This window comes from Salarias fasciatus, chromosome 9 (assembly GCF_902148845.1).
Source record: "Salarias fasciatus chromosome 9, fSalaFa1.1, whole genome shotgun sequence".
In the NCBI taxonomy this organism is placed as follows: domain Eukaryota; kingdom Metazoa; phylum Chordata; class Actinopteri; order Blenniiformes; family Blenniidae; genus Salarias; species Salarias fasciatus.
This window is the reverse complement of record NC_043753.1, coordinates 7513878-7533638: the sequence shown is the minus strand read 5'-3', so window position 1 is coordinate 7533638 and position 19761 is coordinate 7513878. Positions and strand designations below refer to the sequence as shown.

General features: G+C 42.3%; 1 protein-coding gene across 1 annotated transcript; it reads right to left on the bottom strand.

Moving 5' to 3' along the window:
- Positions 1-6731: 6731 nt before the first annotated feature.
- phex (phosphate regulating endopeptidase homolog, X-linked) lies at positions 6732-19538 on the bottom strand. The gene is made up of 22 exons (XM_030099937.1): positions 19170-19538; positions 15462-15518; positions 15217-15378; positions 14241-14324; positions 13821-14047; positions 13403-13471; positions 13047-13163; positions 12814-12897; positions 12578-12720; positions 12337-12430; positions 11451-11579; positions 11067-11168; positions 10191-10268; positions 10014-10117; positions 9878-9936; positions 9698-9752; positions 8950-9017; positions 8732-8862; positions 8558-8623; positions 8364-8468; positions 7715-7791; positions 6732-7622 (listed from the first exon to the last, which is right to left on the bottom strand). Exons 1-22 carry the CDS (start codon positions 19291-19293, stop codon positions 7520-7522), a joined length of 2238 nt encoding a protein of 745 aa, XP_029955797.1. The 5' UTR covers positions 19294-19538; the 3' UTR covers positions 6732-7519.
- Between the last annotated feature and the right edge of the window lie 223 nt (positions 19539-19761).

The window sequence follows — 19761 nt, the reverse complement described above, 5'->3', positions numbered from 1 at the left end:
TGGATTTAATCTGAATGTCTCCTCCAAAATAAAAGGGCCCCCGGCTGGTTTATCCTGCCCTCTGTGGGACAGATAGAGACGTGCAGCTCAGGAAACACTCAAATCCATGAAGTCCACCATACCAGTTTTCCTCATCGTTGTATTTCCAGGCTGTTTTTAACTGACATGAACAAATAATAGCTTAAATCAATTTGCAAACCGTTTGTGAAACCAATGTTTAGTTGTTTTTTCTTATCCTCACTTTCACTTCATGAACAATAAACATTCAAACTCAATTTATAATTAATACTAAATTTTTTTGCTAATTCAAGTCTTTTCAACCCTTTATTTTTTGGGGGGAAATCTGTGAAAAACAAATTAAAATTACCCAAATTATTTCATTATTGACTTTATTACATTTTAAAGGACAGCATTTATTACATATTTTGGCTTTATTACACATAAAATGTGTAAAGGATATTACATTATAGGCTTTATTGTTTTCAAAATGGCTAAAATTATTATATTGTTCATTTAACTTGGCTAAAATTATTACATTACTGGCTTTATTGCCTTTAATATGGATAAAATGATGACATTGTTGACTTTATTCTGCTGTGAGTGCAGCGTGAGTCAACACAAACGCCGACGCTTTAAGGGAAATAAATGGATGTTGACATAAATATATTAAAGGGAGAGAAAGGGGGTCTCTGTTCAATAAAATGTCTCTTAATAAAGCCACGCTGCAGGTCTGTGGATCTTTATCTCAGCAAATGTTTGACATGAGAGGAGTCAGAATGGCTCCAAACAAAAGCTATATATATATATAGCAGCAGATTTTCCAGATTCAAAAATAAAATGGTGTCATTTTCCATCCTTTTCCAGCTGATTCTGGCTTCAGTCTTTGACTCTCTGGCTGGGTTTCCTCCCATGTGGCTGTGTTTAACAGAGAAGCGACAAATCAGCGTCTTAATCACCCCGAATGTGGCTTTTACGCCCCACGCTGGAGGAGATTTATCACGGTTCGATGAGGTAATGGCAGAAAAGTCGGGCGGCAGCTTGTTATTAACGGCTCTGCCAACACAGGGAGGACTATAGTTTATACACACACACACACACACACACACACACACACACACACACACACACACACACACACACACACAGGCTGTGATTAAAGGTGAAGAGTTGAGAATCAAACATAGAAATCAGGTCATTTGCACTCAAAATCTGAAATATTGAACAAATATGCAAAGAAAATAAGGAAAATTTGAGTATGGCGGATGATTTTAACGCTTCTTTGTTGTAAAACCTGATTATTTCAGTTCTAAACTGAGCCGCATTTGAAAATGACATGCAGTTGTAGGATGAACAGCTCGGTAGATTGGATGATTTAATTTGTTAATCTGTTAATTAACCACACAAATAAAGACTATATTAACTGTATAAATAAAACATAAGCTTATTTTTTTTTATCTGATTGTTTTGAGTTGTGTGAATGCTTTTTGTGTGTGTGACGTGTCCTTTCATCAGCTGGCTTTGCTCTAAATGCTATCTTTTGAACAAACTAAGACTTTTAGGAGAGCTTTGTTCTGATTTGTCAGAAGCGACACGGTTGCAGTACTGTCATATTGAATGACTCGATACTGAATCCCGGCTGTACTACAGTGAACTACAGCACCATGTAAGTGCTTAAAACTACTGTCATTTCAATTTGCATAATGTTGTTGTATGGTGGTTTTGTGTTCCTCTTTTTGAATTACAGGAAGAAAGATTTAATGTTGGGAAGCAGGATTTTAATAAAGAAGCAATAATCCTAAAGCAAATATTCTTACTTTTAACACAGAGTTCATAATAAATGATGGAATGATAAATGGATTTCTCTTATATTCTGCTTTGTTTTCCACAGCTTCATTAAAGTATTGTACATTTTCACAGTCAGTTTGCAGGTTCGATTCCTACAGTGGACAGATGACCACTGTAGGTCCTTCAGTATGACCCTTGACCCCTCCATCAGCTCCCAGGTGAACACTAAATGACTAAACTCCTTTCTGATAATGACACTAATGAAGTCTTCATCTTTTTTAAATGTCAGACTAAACTTAATATCAAGCACATTTGTGTCTAATCAGGGAGAAAAACATTCTTCTATATTTACAGGAAATGCATCAGCTTGTACAAGAGCGTAACACACATAGAGCAGTGAAAAGAGCGAGGCTTTCTGCCCCTTCCTCTGATGTCTCTCCCACTGCCAAACACACACACAAACACACACACGGAGAAAACGTACCAAAAGACTCCCACGATCTGCCTCATTTGTGTCGTTATCTGTATGATGAACGGTTACTTGTTGCTCCCATTTAAACTTGCTTCTCACTACCGACCGCTGATGATGCCCGGATTGATGGAGTTTCTTATGAAAATATAATCAGATCTTTTCCAGTGAAGAAACTGGCTGTAGATTTTTAAAATAAAGGCCCTGTTTCCATGACAGTGTTTGAGAACAGACGATAGAGAGATAGCCAAATGTAGAGGAACTATTTACTACGGTCATGGTCACATGAAGCCATCCAAAAAGTGCAGTTTTCGCCCGTCTCCATGGTAACAGAGTCTGATCAGTTTCAAAAAGTTCCATCTTGGGAACTGGTCTCAAACAGTTGTGTTTTCAGCGGCTCCAAACACCGCTGTCGTGTAAACAGACGCCCAGAACCCAACAACTCCTTTGCGTTTTCTTTTAAAATGATCATTTTCGGGCCTTGATGCTCTTCAGGGTTCAACCTGTAGCCTCCAGGAGCGACGGTACGGGTGAGAACAGAAAACAAACGCCACTGTTTTGTCTATTCCCGTCCACCCTGATCGAAGCTGCCACCGATAATGAATGGAGGAGCGTCGGAACGGCCGCCGGCGGGCCTGATGCACGACGCCGCTTACACACGGAGTAACGGGAGAACTCTCTTCATTATCATCCATCTCACTTACTCCCCGTCTTTTGTCTCCGTAATCAGCCCGGCTAACCTCCCCGAACAAAAAGGTCCCGAGCCGTAACAGACCCGCTCGCTTTCTAATTGGTGTGAATTGATGAGACAGAAGCCGACGTTGCCACAGATACACAGTCATCATTATCGGGTTCGAGAGGCGGCTGTTAAACAGAGGAGGTTGCCATGGGAACAGCTGACATGGATGAGTGAGACGTGGTGTGTGAGAGTGGACACGGGGCCGATCGATGGATCGGATCCCCTCTGTCCTCCATCCCACAGTCCGTCTCCTCCGATCACTTCAGGCTCAAACACAGTCCAGATGTTTACTCCGCTGGAAGAAGTGACATTTATCTTTGAGTGCTCAAGAGTTACAGGGAGCTGCAGCACATCCCAGCTGGCACCGAGGAATGGAGCAAATAAACACACCAATGGACTTTTTTAATAAAATGGTGGAATAATTTTGGCAATTTCAATCATGAAAAAAAAAAAGCTAACTTTGGCCATCTCATAAAATAAAACATCTGTGATTTACCCGGATGAACAATCATTTAATCTTCTCATCCATTCTTAATGTAATAAAGCCACAAATGTACAGATTTTTAATCATTCTCAATGAAGTAATGTCCAAGAGCAGGATAGGTTGACATTTTCAATGCAATAAAGCCAAAAACAAAATAATTGTTGACATTTTGAATCTAATATAACCAATAATGTAAAAAGTTCAGCAATTTTTAAAGTCACAACGCCCAAAATATCTTGGATCATATCATCATGATTTGGACTTTCTTTTTTAAAATGGAATAAAATCAACATTTTTATTATTATGGACATTTTTAATTTAATACATTTGATCAATTTCAATCTAATAACTGGGGTCATCCTAATTGTATTCAAGTCAGTAACATCCGCTTTTAGGCCATTTCATATGTAGTGAAGCCAACAACATTCAAATACATCATTAAATCCATTAACAAAATAATTTTTGTCTTAAAGTGATAATTTTGGCCAATTGAAAAGTGATAAAACCAATAATATCATAATTATGAAATACATTTATTGATTATATTCACTATTGACATCATTACATTTGAACTGCCTGAAATCAGTTTGTTACTGGAAATATTAGTTCTAAATATCAAACATTTCAAGCACACACACACACACTTTCACCTCTGCAGGGAAAGTTAAGTCACTAATTAACCTCCGATTGTTTATTAGATGTTTTCAGACGGCAGGAAGAAACCGCAGTAACCAGAGAAAAGCTCCCCACACAGAGAGAAAGGCTGTGAAAGCCGGGACTCAAACCAGGGATCGTCTCACTGTGAAGCCAGAGTACGAACCACTCGTTTACAGTTTTGTATAATAACTTAGATTTTTAGAGGTTATCTTTTACCTTTTCCAAATTTAGCACACCCTTAAGTGCTGGTGTCGGTCGATATCATGGTTCAGTTCTACAAAAAATGTAAATATGACCATTTTTGAGGGAAGATATTTGGAAATGAACTTTAACTTGTTTTTAATTGCTGTGTTCATCATCAAATATGGTCTCATGGCTTGAAAACACAAAGGTGCCATGGATGATATGAGGACTGTGAAGCTCAGTTGTAGTAGAGTTTTATTAGTTTGTGATAAAGAGTCGCAGGAGCACCTTAAGGCCAATGTTTCAAGTGAAAATGCAGAAACGTTGCCTTGTAAAAAGTGTGTGTTTCCTGGAATGTTTCTCAAAATGGACGATACATTTTTGCTGAATATTTCTAGTTCATGGCTGTTTTTACATATCTGCTGCGTTTTTGTCTGTTTGATTCCACATGTCTTACAGGACCTTTTGGTGTGAAACTTACAATCTAATAAAGTTTTTGTTAGGGTTAAGATTAAGTGAGAACAGGTGTGTGTGACAGAGAAAGAGCTATAATCAAATCAATGTAAATTTGAGTGGATTTAGTTATGAAAAAAGCATTTAATAAATTTCACTGATGTACATCTGTTTGCTTTTTTTGTAACATTGTCACAGGGGCGAAAAAAGGAATTTAATTATTTTTGCAATAAAGCATAACATATCAAAATGTGGAAGAATGAAGCATTGTGAATAATTTCTTGAATTTTTTCAGACTGTATTCAATCAATTCCAACAAGCTGAGAGATGGGACAATGATGACTGCAAACACAAGAAACTTGGTGAAATGTGTGAATTTGAACACAAGCATGTTTTAGTTCAGGAGCCAAATCCAGCTGGAATTCATCTCGAGTGGGAGGGGCCAGTAAATTAGTGCAATATTAAACTGTAAATTTAAACTTTACAGATTTTCTTAGCTGTGGTGCACAGTATATGTGATGAAAATGTGACCAAAATTATTCATAATGTATATTAATGACATATGTAGTGTATCTAAATTATTGAAATTTATTCTGTTTGCGGACGACACAAATATCTTTTGTTCCGGTGAGAATTTGCAGCAGATTTTGGAGACCATCATAACAGAAATGAATAAATTAAAACTATGGTTTGATAAAAATAAATTATCATTAAATCTAAGTAAAACAAAGATCATGCTGTTTGGGAGACACAGAATGGATTGTAATGTAGAACTTATAATAGATGATAACAAAATAGAGAGAGTAAGTGAAATTAAATTTCTTGGCGTGATTCTGGACAACAAAATCTGCTGGAAACCTCATGTGAGTTACACACGAGCAAAACTGGCAAAATGCACATCAATACTGTGGAAAACTAAACATATCCTGGATATTAAGTCACTGCACACCTTATATTGCGCACTTTTTTTGCCATATCTGTCTTATTGTGTTGAGGTCTGGGGAAACAGCTACAGAACCACTCTACAGCCGATATGCACGATACAGAAAAGAGCAATTAGGATAATAAACAATGCAGGATACACAGACCACACTAACCCACTATTCATAAAATCACACTTGTTGAAATTCATGGATCTGGTCAAATTCAAAACAGCACAAATAATGTTCAAAGCAAGAAATAATTTACTGCCAAAAAATATACAGGGGATGTTTGCGGAAAGGGAGGGTGGATATAATCTGAGAGGAGACCTGAATTATAAAAAACCAAAAGTTCGAACTACACTGAAAAGTATGTGCATGTCAAGCTGTGGAGTGGCTCTGTGGAACAGTCTGGACCCAGAAATAAAACAAAGTAGCAACATAAATCTGTTTAAAAAAAAGTACAAAAAAATATTTCTTAATAAGTATATGGAGGAGGAAGTCTGGAACTCTGGACGATGATAACAAATGGTGTTGAGTATTATACATATAGTGGAAATTGATATATTGCTGTTATACTGTAGTTATATTATAATTATTCTGTCATATAGTATAGATTTATGGGGATAAGTATATGGTATGTGTGGGTATATATTATGTATTTATAGGGATATTTGCACGGTATATGTATACATATATTATATTATGTGATGTCCTATGATGTATGATTTTAAAACTTGTTAATAGTTAAAAAGGGGTAGGAATCTCTAAAAAGTGTTTACTTCTTCCTACTCCTTTTTTCGAACTGTGCTGTTATGTTGTTTTTTTTGTTTTGTTTGTTTTTGTTTTTGTTTTTTTCTTTTTTCTTTGATTCGCATTAACTTTCCTTTTTATCTTTTTTCTTTTTATACATGTTCGAAAAATAAATAAATTCATTCATTCATTCATTCATTCAAAATGTATGTTCACGAAACCCAACGACGACAGTGACACAACATGAAAAATGTGCCATCAAAGTCTTTGCAGCGTGTCAGAAACAAACAAAGCAGAAACACTGAGTTTTGGAGTCAGGTGAGTCTTTTAATCATTAAACAACATTTCAGCAGATGCTTTTTTTTTTTTCTAGCTTCCATCCTTCTGACTGATGCGTGGAATCGCTTCCCGCTGTACTCGTGTTGTGTGACGGCACGGCAAACGCTTTCAGTCCTGGGAGTCGCTCTGCCTGGAGGCGGAGCGGCGAATTCCAACGTCTGACACGAGTCGGATCAGAGGCCTCGAGTCCACAGACAACATATAAATATATTCCTGATACCGGTTAACATTTGCAACACAATTATCTCAAAAGACACAAGGAAGGAAAGAACAAAAGACTTGAAGACGACGTGATCTTTGGTTTACAGTGTGTATGATCAGTACAGGAGACGAGCCTCAGCAGAAACGATGCAGCTGCTGATTCCTGCCGTTGATTTCATTCAGGAGTAGAAAAGCTTCAGTTATTTACAGTGATATATAGAAATCCTCCGTTCATCTCGATTCATGTGCAGTACGCGAAGATCTGCTGTCAAAACCCTCAAACTGTGGTCCGTCGTGACAGATGTGTTTACCGCCACGTGTGTAAACCGTAAAGGGACATCTCGTAAAGGTTCTGCTTTCACTCGAATGTCATGGCGTGTGTGTGTGTGTGTGTGTGTGTGTGTGTGTGTGTGTGTGTGTGTGTGTGTGTGTGTGTGTGCTGCATCTCGTTGCTCCCTCATAGTGTAAACCCCTGCATCAGCAGGACATACAAACAAACCTCCAGCTAACTTTAGCTCCAGGCTTGAGGTCAAAGGTCACCACACCCTGCAGGATTTGGCTCCTCGGTTCATCGGCGACGACTCGGGACAGTTGAAGACTTTCCGGAACTCCTCGTAGTTACTCATGGCTCCGATTACTCTGCGGGGGGTGGGGGAGGCGGTGAGGGTCAGACATCAGGATGCACGAGCGTGTGCGTGTGTGTGTGTGTGCGTGCGTGTGTGTGTTCTCACCTGTACTTTGGAGGACTGTGAGCCCCGCTCTGGATCTGCTCTCTCGCTGCTTCTGGTCTGTAGCTGTTGCACCTCACCTGCAGAGTTCACACAACACGTCAAGGTGCTGTACTCTCATAAACACATTATCTAATGAGTAAAGCTGAGAAAACACACACGACGCATCTCACACTGCATTCTGCAGAGTGGATCTGCTTTCTTTTTTCACTTCATTGCAGGCAGAAGAGTGAGATCTGCTACCTTAAGCAGTGTTTCCACTGAAAAACGCACAGTTTTTCTGTTTTAAATTAGACAGCAACACTTTGAAAAGGATATCTGTTTACATGGGAATGACAGAAACAGAATGAGAGCTGCTGTGTGAAAACATCTAAATGCTGAAATATCACAAATACAGCAGAAACAGAATCACTTCATTCATATCCATCAAAAAAACAACACAAGCTCCAAGTGGAGTGGAGTAATACAGCTTCACATTAAATTCGCATGTTTTCCAAAACTCTCTTCAAACAAAGCTTTTAAATGTCAGTGTGAATCATGATGAATGTGACCTTCTCTCATGTTGTACCTGAACGCTCTTCAGCTCGGTCCTCACTGCGAGCGGCTGCCGGTGTTGTGTGTGTGTGTTGCGGTGTGTGTTTTGCGTCCTTACGTGCGCGTAGCTGAGGAAAAACAGTTGGTTGTTGTTGAGCTGGACTCCCGGCAGCAGAGGCTCCTCCTCCCCGCCTCTGCTCTCATCCACCCACCTCCGGTACGCCTACACACGAAAACAGACACGCACGCACACAAATCAAAGAAGGCATGCTGGGTAAATTGAGGAACTCCACGTGGAGGAATATGCTGTACCCTGAATGCTTCTCTTATTCCTCCGTTGTCTGCGATGTTTTCTGACAGAGTCCTTTTCCCTCGAACCTGCAGGTTGAAAACAAGGAATCCAATTTAAAGGTTATTATAACACTATTTTACCGGTCTGCTGTGTGTGGAACCTGAACTAAAATGTGACGAGAGTTTCCTCCTTACATTTAGCCCCGCCTCCTCCCAGTAGTATCCATTATACTGGTCAATCATGCACTGCGTCTTCTCATTAAAAGCTGTTATTGACGAGTTGCTCCACCAGAGATCAAGATTCCCGTCTTTGTCGTACTTACGGCCTATTGGGAAAAAGACGCAGACAATCCAGTGAGTTACACAGTAATATTTTATCCAATCAGGATTGTTTGATTGTTTAAAGCGTTTACCGTTATTGTCGAAGCCGTGTGTGAGCTCGTGTCCGACTATCACTCCGATGGCTCCATAACTTAAAGATCTAGAAAGCACCAGAGGGAAGCTAACCTCAGTCAGATCAACACATTAAAAACAAAGAAAACAAATTAAATTTAAAACATACTGATGATGAACTCTTCAGCTCAGATTCGAGTTAACCATGGAGTTCCACAGGGTTCTGTATTAGGACCCATACTTTAGATATTATACATGCTTCATGCAGTGAATAATCACAAAATACTCTGTTAACTTAGATTGTTAAAGGGATACTTCAATATCCCTCACAAAAAAAAGTAAGTATGCTGTTCGAAATGACTAAGGAATCGCGCTAAATGGACCAATTTGCCAAAATGTTGAAGTATCCTTTTAAGCAGATGATCCACCTATCTATTTATTTATGTGTCTGACACAAAGAAAACAACCTATTTTGTTAGCGACCAAGATAACGAATCTTCTTATTAAGTGTGCAGTCTTCACATATCGTTTGCATATGGAGTATGATTTAGACTGAATGGTATTTAGTAATTACTTGTGTCAGAACTTGGACATAATAGTTTGAAAAGCACAGTGCAAATTTGACATGTTGAAGCTAAAATCCCAGAGAGGTCACAAAAGATACCAACATTAAAGATAAAAACTATTTAGTTATGTTTTTTTTGCGTAGAATACGTAATTTCATTGGTGTTCATTGGAATCATATGAATGCAGATGGATTATTCTCACCTCGGATACTCCAGTCCCCAGAAAAAAGGTTTCTGAAGCTCTCCAGCAGGAAACCCTGCAGGAAAACATCAAAATTTTATTTTTATGAGCAACTAAGCACTTAAAATCTATATGACCACACGGACTGGGACATTTTAAGCTTTATTTCTGCACTGTGGAAGCATCAGAGTGAGCTCTCACTGATCTGATTCGTGGACGAGCTGTAGAAGGCGTTGACGGTGGTTGGGTTGGTGAACCACCTGAAACACACCAACAAGCAGGTTAAAGCGGGTGAAGAGAAGCACGCGTCCGCATGGAGGCTGCGGCGTTCGCTCACTCTGTTCGGGGGACGCTCTTCCTCAGCCAGGAGAGGTCGGCTTGGGCGATGAACTTGAGCGTCTGCATCACGTTGCCGTAGTAATCCTTCTCGCTGAAGTCCAGCTGAGACACACAGACGAGGAGGTTCAGCGTTAAACAGAGTGGCACGGCGACGCGTCGGGACTCGGACACCAACCTGCTTCAGGTCTTCGTTGAGGTAGGTGTCGTTCAGGATGAACTCGGGGTAGCCGACCTTCGCCAGGACGGCGTGAGCCTGAAGAGGAAGAGAGCACAATTGACACGACGTTTCAGAAAAGTCTCCCGTTTATATGGCAACGTTTCTCAGATCACTGAGCTGGATTGCCCTTCTGGGCGACTCAACTATAAAACTATTTGAAATTTCCCTTAAAGTACGTGAATGTTGGGAATATTCTGTAAGGACGGAGACCTGTTGAGTATTAGAGGTGAAAATGGAAAACATTTGATGAATTTTGGGAGTCCGTTTACACGACAACGGTGCTCAGAACCACTAAGAACACCATCATGAACGAACTTCAAAATCCAGAAATATGAGACTTTTCAGAGGTTCTGTCCTCTTATAAGACATATATTTTAATTTTAAAGGTGTTTGGTTCAATGAACTGTAATAATTCAGACTTGAAGTGGTTTTTGATTAAATAATCAGCAGTTCTTCAAACATAATGAAAAATGCATATTGAAACGATGCAGAAATGATGCTGGGAAAAGGCGACACCCCTGATGATCTGACTGCTCCATCCAACCATCCTCAGCAGGAGGAAACAGGACTGAAGAAGGAAAAATTGAGCAAAAATGAAAACATTAGTGATGAACGGCGTCGGCTTGCCTGCGCTGAGCGAACATCCGACTTCTCAGTGTTAGGAAATACTGAAATATTTCCTGTTGCAGCTGTCTCCAGCTGCTGGACCACTTTGTTTTGTGTCAAACACAATGGATTTACAGCAGGAAGTTCGGCCGCTGCTGCTTTTTTATCGGGTCACTTTCAATCCCATGTTTGTTGATGGTTATAGATCATTGGTTATTCCGTTCTTGCCTTTTCCACGGCTCTAATCTTCGTCGGCTGGTCCATCCAGTCGTTCTCCTTCTCCAGAATGTCGATGAACGCCCAGCGGATGCCGTCGATCAGCTCCTCCATCTGAGAAGCGCAGATTGGCGAACCAGACGGGAGATTAAAATCATCGAATTCACTGTTCATTTAAAATCCATCCATCCTCTACACCAGTGGCTCTCATCTGATATGACTTCACGATGAGCCACAGCACAAAACATGCCATTTAAAACAAGCTCACGCACACACTTCCAGCTTGTTTACAGGAAGTTTTCAGAGCTGTTTAAGGAGCGCTGACATATTTCATCCCCGACATCATCGCTACTCAGCACAAACACACAAATCACGGCTCAGACGTGAAGACGTCACCATGTGCTTCTTGTCCTCCTGGAAGTGTGTGTTGACGAACAGCCGCCCGGTGGCGTAAACAAGCGAGTTCTCCACGTAGTTCACACACTTGTCCCAGCGCGGGGTCAGAGAAGTGGTTCCCGTGGTCACCTGGTGGAGGAGGAGCAGAAACGGGCTTTTTCATTCAAAAACATTAAAAACTCCAGAAAATTTCAAACTTTTTGAATGAAAATGTTCATTTCAACCTTAAAAAACTTTCAGCTTTACACAATTAAAGGAATATATGCTGTGAATTTGGGTCCAGATAGGGTTATTCCCATTCCTTAAGTGACCATTTTTCATTTTTTTCTCCTTTCTTCTTCGGCTGTAACCCATGTCTGTTTTAGAGATAATTAGGATTTCAATCACATTTCCTGTCAGACTAATGCTCATTTCAAGTTGTTTTTGTGTTTTGGTTTCAGAATAGTTACATAACAATGTAGAGAAAATAATGCCTGTTTCAGTTTTACACAAAAAAAAAAAAGAGAAATTTTCTGAATTAATTTTTTCATCCCTGTTTTTAAGAAGAGAGTAAAAGACTACTAAAACCTCCTTGATGGTGACAGTCTTTGACCGTGTGGATGTTCTGAGTTCTGTGTTCAGAGGACTGAAGGCTCGGTGAAGAGCGCCCTCTATCGGTCTGTGGCCTCCATGGTAGAATATGATTGAATGGCAGACTTACAGCAATCAAGCCAAAGTTCAATTAAATTAAACGGAGCATTCTGGATGAAAGTGTCTCACGGAGGAAGGATGAAAATAAATGATTCCAGACGTCATCTAAATATAACTCCACTCACGGTGGAAATTAATCCTTCGTGTTTGCTGAACAGAAACCAGGCGGATGTTGGGAGGTTTTTGGATTACCAACCCGAGCGTAGTCCAGGTATCGGTAGAGGAACCTCCGGCTCAGCGAGGTGACCTTGGAGAAGACCATCCTCCACTGGACGTAGTTAGCGATCGTCCTGGAGAGAGATTCGATATCAAAGACGTGATCGAGTTACAGGCTTGTTTTTAAACGCAGGAGAAAGTTTCATCTGTTTGAAGAGTTCCTGCTGAGTCTGCTGTGTCGTGTCACAGTGTTTTCAGAGGGACCGAGGACGCTCTGGTACCTGGGATCCGTCACGTTGAGGAGCTTCATCAGGTCCTTGAAGTACTGCGGCGCTCTGACGATGACCGTCTCGCCGGAGGAGACGGAGCGGGCGGGGTCGTCTTTAGAGTCCACCACGGCTTTTATGAAGCCCAGCCAGTCAAACTGGACACACAAGACAGAGCAGGCAAAGAAAAATCGGCGGTTTCTTTGAAAGTTTGACAACATGTCTGTCTGATAGACGGATGCTCTGTTTACCTCTGGAATGAGGCGCTGCAGCTGAGCGATGGTGTAGTTGTTGTACATGTTCTCGCTGGTGCGGTTTTCATAGGGAATCAGGATCTGCAGGCAAAGTCGTGTCAGCATGAGCGAATTCACGCCTAAAAAAAATGACTTTATTTGATCAGTGACTCGGGGATTTGACGAGCCGTGGAGGGCTTCAGAGTCCCTCTCATACGTGAAGGTGAACCAGATTGACGTGAGGTCTTTACATGAGCCAGTTTGGTCTCGAAGGCGAGAGCTGTCTCCATCTGGGTCAGAGCTGCTTTCTCCGGGGCGCCCAGCATGACGGCCACGTCCGCCATCAAGCTGAGCAGGGCTGCACGGTACTGGAGGAGGAGGAGGAGGGGGAGGCAAAAAGGCAAATGTCCTTTATTCCTTCATGGCTGCAGGCTCTCAGGCTCTCGGACGTCACTGTAAATCCATCAGACATCTGCACCCGCTGACCGACTCGTCCCACCTCGTAATATGACTCTTTATTTCACACTGATAAACATATCTAGTTAAAAAAACATCTGAATCGTCTCATGCCTCTCTGAAGCAACAGCAGGTAGAGGCAGACACTCACCGCCTTGGCGGAGGACGTGTTGGTGATGTAGTCTTCTCTGGAGGGCAGACACAAAGACGCCTGGTCCAGCTGCAACACGAGACACGAAGACGGAGACGCTGCTTTAGGACTCGGACTGCAACGACTGCAGGAGTGAAAACTGGAGAAATGTGACGGGTTCTGACCACAGCAAACAGAAAATACCGAACGTCCTCTTTAGTCCTGCTTTTGTCAAGACGCTGTGACTATGAAAGTATATATTAAAAATATATTTCTCATTCAGCTGACCCAGCATGTGTTTAAGCTTCATAAAGTTGATTAAAGTTTTTTTTTGTGCTTTTTAAGTAATTTCTGATGTACTTTCAGGCTCTGTTTGCATGTAAACGGGGTGTAAACCTCTCAGAGTTGCATTGCGACGGAGATCCTGTAAAAGTCTGACCTTGATGACGTAGTGGGAGGAGTTTTTGTCATCGGGGGAGACGTACAGGCGGATCAGGACGCTTTTACTGTGCAGGTTCCTCAACTCGGCCAGGGTCTTCAGGAGGTTCCACTGGCTCTGGGACCACTGGTAGTCCCCGCCCAGCCCGTCCCCGACCGCCGGCCAGCGGAACTCCGGCTGCCGGAGCGTCTTCAGCAGCGGCCTGGAGTCCACCTCCTCCAGTTTGGCTTCATGAACACACGGGAACAAGTTCACCCCATTGATCTGCGCAACTTCTTGACTTTCCTCCGCCCTTCCTCCAATCGATAAACGCAAATCTCACTCTATTAATATCACTGTGTGTCCTGATGGCTCACAGCAGCTTCGTTTACTCTTTATTGGAAGACATTCCTCACAGCGTGATCCCGGCGCCGGACTTACATTCATTCATGCAGGAGCGGTACAGCGTCTTAGCTTTGGTCACTGCCTGCAGTTCGTCGGGGTCGGACGGAGCTTCCAGCAACTCTGAAGGAGGGAAAAAAACAGCAAGTGATCCCTAATATACTGAATTTATCCCAACAAATCCCTCAGATTGTGGTGCTTATTACTTATTGATTGAGAGCATATTACATGCAGGAGACGAGGGGAAAACGGCAGCGACAAAATGCATTTGAACCAAAGAAGGGAGAAAAAAAAAGCTTTTTGGAGATGGATTTTTGAGAGCAATCTGCTTCAGTCTCTGCTAACATGACAGTAAATAGTCTAATATTTTACAAACATTGTTTTCACAAACATTTTTCACAAACATTTCATCAACTTTTTAAGAGATTTGATAAAAAATCAGAATAAATGTAAATATTTCCAGGATGTACTTTGTTTTTTCCACATTGACAGTAAAGGAAAACTTGTATTTTGCTGTTGTTTAACTGGCTGGAGAACAAACTGGGCTCCATTTAGCTCCTGAAATAGTAACTTTACGTGACATAGCTGCATTTAGTTTTCAAAAAGGTTCCCCAGGTCCTAGGAACCATCAGAGAACCACGAAACTTTTCTGATATGAAAAAGCAAAAATGATGTGCTTTCAACTCGGCTGAAAAAAACAAAACTTTTTCCATTTCTCGAGGATTTCTGCTGTTGTGAATGTGTCTTGCTGCGATGCTGGACTCTTTTACCATGTTGTGTCAGAGAACAGCAATAAAACTCCACTGAAAACAGTACAAACTGAACTTCCTCCACGTTTACACTCAAGGAAAATATCAGCCTTCAACCGAAGTTTGCAGATACTTTTGGTCAAAATTCACCTTTAATCCTGTTAAAAAAGCTAAACTTATGTGTTTCACACGACAGGATGTGACTGCAACTCCAGTTTTTGAAGTTCTGTTCGGTTGAGGTGCTGCTGAGTGACGATCAATCGCACCTTTGAGTTTGACGTCGACGTTCTGCCGCAGCCACGGGTAGATACCGAACGAGGACGAGTCTTCAGGGATGGGGTTCTCTTTGAGCCAGCCGCCACAGGAGAACGTGTAGAAGTCCTGGCAGGGGTTGACTGTGCGGTCCATTTTACTAAGGATCGACCCCGCTGCAGGGGCAGAAGAAGAACACCGATCGGGAACTGAGACGCAACAGAAACACAACGGGTTGAACCGACTGAGGCCTCCTTACCGGCTTCGATGCATTCTGGGGTCAGACAGAACTCCTCCTGACTGGATCTTTGAGACACTGAGGAGGAGGAGGAGAGTCACTGATGGAGCTTGAGCACTGTAATAAAACCTCAGGCTGAGCCAGACCATTCTCCTGCAGTCCGGCGGAAACGCAGGAAGATTACAGACGGTGAAAATGAACGGTACCTTGGAAAGGCTGGAGAAGATGACGGTCCGTCGACATAATATGCTTCTGTCATTATGATGGGACTCAGTGGCTGCGTGACTCAGATGTGTCTTCCACCACTAATTACACCTGAATTACTCCTAATGATAGTAGTTATCAGAGGAAATGGGAGGAAGCCAGATTCCTACAACCTCATCTTTACTGAAACTGGTCGAAAACGGACGCAAGTCCAGCCGGAAAACAGTCAGACGTAGTAAACTGTGAGGAAAAGCTAAATCTACAGCGAGGGTGACAGACATGTTTTAGTTCAGAGGCCACATAGTGAACCAGACCGGTGAAATATCTCTGTAACAACTTTTAAATTTAAAGTATTTCTTTGTTGTGGTGTAGAGTTTATAATTTTCGTGGTGGTTTGGCTGGACTGGATCCTCTTGTTGACCCACTATGGCCCACAGGCCTTATGTCTGACACCCCTGATCTGCATTACACAAAAATACATCCAAAGCAATTTTAAATTAGTGTCAAAATTAGTGTTTATTGTTATCATTTTTACCACAAGGTGGGATGAGTTCTTCTACCTACACAGTGATTAAAGTGACTTTACCTGCAGATTGGATTCAAAAAGGTTGAATACATTTTTAAAATCTCACTAAAGTAACCCTGTTACCTCTGACCTGCTGTAAAGCCTCATAGTTGACGTGTGACAGCTTGAGGTTTAACTTTTACATTAAATCAATCTTAACAAGAGCATCATAAAAAGTCAGAAGAAGAATTTTTAACCTAAATTCCACACGTTTGTCTGCTTCGAGGAAGGTGAGAAAATCCAGAAACCGCTGAAGTGTGATGTGTTTTTGTGTCAAGCTGAGCCTCCATGAGGAAAAGCAGCGATCTGAAGGATCCAGAAAACTAAAAATCCTCATTGTGAGTGGCTGAGCGGAGCGTCACGGCGCCGCGCCGCTAAGTCTGACCTCTGAGGTCGGCCGGCCTCGCTGTGGAGCGCCGGCAGCGGCGCGGGAGTTGCTCAACGTTTCGCCGGCTTCCAGCGCGCATTTGCACGCTCACGCTCACAGCTTCAAACCTGAACGACCCACTTGGACTGGAACAAACTGAACCCCCCCCCCCCCCCCCCCCCCCCCCCCCCCCCCCCCCCCCCCCCCCCCCCCCCCCCCCCCCCCCACTAGCACTGACCCACGACTGGCTCACACACACACACAGATGTCTGAGGGCTCCAGTGTCTCCGCTAATACCAACTACAAGTCTCTGACGCAAACACGTCAGTGAAAAAAAAGCATACCGAGGAGTTACTCTCTCTAAACTCGTCATGAAAAACAAATTTAAAGCGACCACTTGACATTCCCGTGTGGCATGGCTCCAAGCTGAAGGAAGGTTCTGATTAGAGAGGGAGTGCGGGGCTGAAGACATCGGCAATGTAACGTCCTTCCATTTCAATGCCACCGCAACAATGTTGACTTCCCTCAAGAACAAAAAAATAAAAGGACCAAAAATAAAAAGACAAAGTCATCCGCCCCTCCCAGTCAAGACCACCGGAGAGAACAACTGCAGCTGCCTTCAGACTGAGAGAGGAGCCCCGAGCACAAGCCTGGGGTCGCCACATCCTGATCCTCACGTCGGAGGGAGGCCCTTCTTCACGCCCTCAGTGAGGCTCGGGGGCAGCGGGTTACAGCGTCTCGCCGCCGTTCAGAGTCGAGAGGCCCGTTCACACAATATTTCAAGTGACAACGCATTGTTTTTGAACCTGTGTTTAGGAAAAGTATGGCATTTACACAGGGATGTTTTGAAAACAATAACGATGCAAATGATGTAGTAATTGAGCATTTTTAAGAAGTTCCACCTTGGGGATTGTTTTCAGTGACAACAAGCGCCATTGTTGTGTAAACAGACACTGAAAACGCAAAGGAAGTTTCAAGTTTTCACTTGAAAACGTATAAAAACAACAATCTCCACTATGTCACAGTGAGTCGTGTGAGTCGTCTGCAAACAGGGTGATCAATCCATTCATTTACTGTTTTCCTTTACAACTGAAGTCCAGCTGATTGCATTCAGTGAATGAATGACTGAACGACAGCCAGAAATCCTTCATTTATTGGTCTTTACAGCAGTGGTTTGGGTCCGAGGGCACGATAGCCCGAGGAGGGGGGGAAAATAGATGTCACAAGAGGATCAGATGTCTCTTCTACTCCGATGGTATCAAAATTATAAAAGCTGGTGGTGCGACTGTATTGAATTTTTGTGTTGGGGTGGAACCAACAAATTATGAAAAAAAAAAAAAAAAAATCGTAAAAACATCCATCCAGTCATCCTCTACAGTGATTTATCCAACTAGGATTCACTGGGTTCTGGAGCTGATACCACCTGACATCTTACGAAGACAGGATACATTCTGTCACAAGGAAATACAGGAGAAAAAAAAAAAGCCCATGCATGCAGAGGGGAGAACATGCAAACTCTGCACCCAAACACCCCATGGGAGACTTGTCGTGCTAAAATATTTCACGCGGGAAGATGTCAACATTTCCTGTGGTCTGTAGCAATGTAATATCTCTCGTTTCTGGAAACTTCCGAAAAATAAATTTCCTGGAAACAATGTAACTTCTTCTTTTTATGAAAAAAAAGAAATAAGAAGTTGTCTTATTCTCAACGCTCCACTTCCACTATTCACTAAAAGCTCTCTGACATCTAGTGGATGAATTTTTCCACCACTGATTTGCTATTTTAGTCAAAAAAAACACGTTTCTTTTAAATTTATGGTGAATTCCAGCAATGACGTACATCTTTTGACTTTCCAGGTAATATTTGATCTTCCTAATGAAAAGAGGACCAGTGATAAACAGGTTTTTAAAGACACAGGCTGACTTATCAAAAGGGAAATTGCTCATAACAGTTGCATTCTCCACTCAACATAAGGAAACGAGGGGCAGGAAACAAAGGGCAGGAAACATCTGAACAACCACACACTACGTAACCCACTACACCTCATTCAACTGACACCAGAAAACATTCTATTTCATTGTCACTCCACATTATTTCATGAATTATTCACATGTATTTCCATGTGTACAACCACTGTTTTCCCTTTAGGGCCTTTAGGCAGATTCATCTATCCCACCCTGGTGCATCAAACCAACCACTTCCCTCAAGAGTCAGCATTAATTAAAGAGTACTTTCACTTATGAATAAACAAACGCAGCCCACCATCCGCCCCACCAAGTTAATTACAGTTTCTATAGTGAAAACAGAGCTTTTCTCCATTCTCCCAGAGTCCAGCGAGACTCTCGGCTGTGCCTGTGCACGTGGGCCGCTCTGAAACCTAACATGACCTAAAAATAATGTGACACAAGTTCCCCGCGAGCTCTCCTCAAAGACCTTTGCTCCCAACCAGCGTGCTCCAGTGTTATTTACAGTCTGCACGTACTATAATCTGAGGACAGGCGGACCATACATTGAATTCCTCACAAATTATAATGCAGCATGAAAAACAGTGTGTGTGTGTGTGTGTGTGTCAGTGTGTGGTGTGGAACTCACCCAGTATGAGTGCGAGCAGCAGAGCAGCGCAGACACACACACACATGGCCAGAGCGATCTTGTAGAGACGGCTGCTGCCCCTCTCGGGTTTAACTCCTCCGCCGCCTAAGTGCTCCAGCTCCATGGTTCACTGTATCACCCCACAGATAAAGGGCAAAAAAAACAAAAAAACAAACAACAAACAAACCCTCCCACTGGAGACTCACAGATAAAGACAGAAAATAAAAGATAACAAAAAGATTGAAGCTAAAAAAAAAAAATGTAAAAGATAAAAGTAATTTTTATACACTTTCTCTGGTCATCTGATTGACTTTTCCAGTGTGTGTGTCTCTTCCTGCTGGTGTGTGTCCATCTGCAGCTCCTCTAACTTCAGCCTGGCTCTTCACGCTGTTCCTCCCTCCATCCATACTCACTCCACCCCCCCCTCGATCACTCCTCCCTCGCTAACTAACTGCAGAAAGCCCAGGCACCAGTTCTCCCCTGCGAGCTGAGCGGAGGCCGTTTATTAAAAAATCATCTGCTGAAAGCGGGGAGGTTATCTGCAGCGGCCCGGGGTCCCTGCGCCGGTGGCGTTGTGGAAAACGTGCGGGTT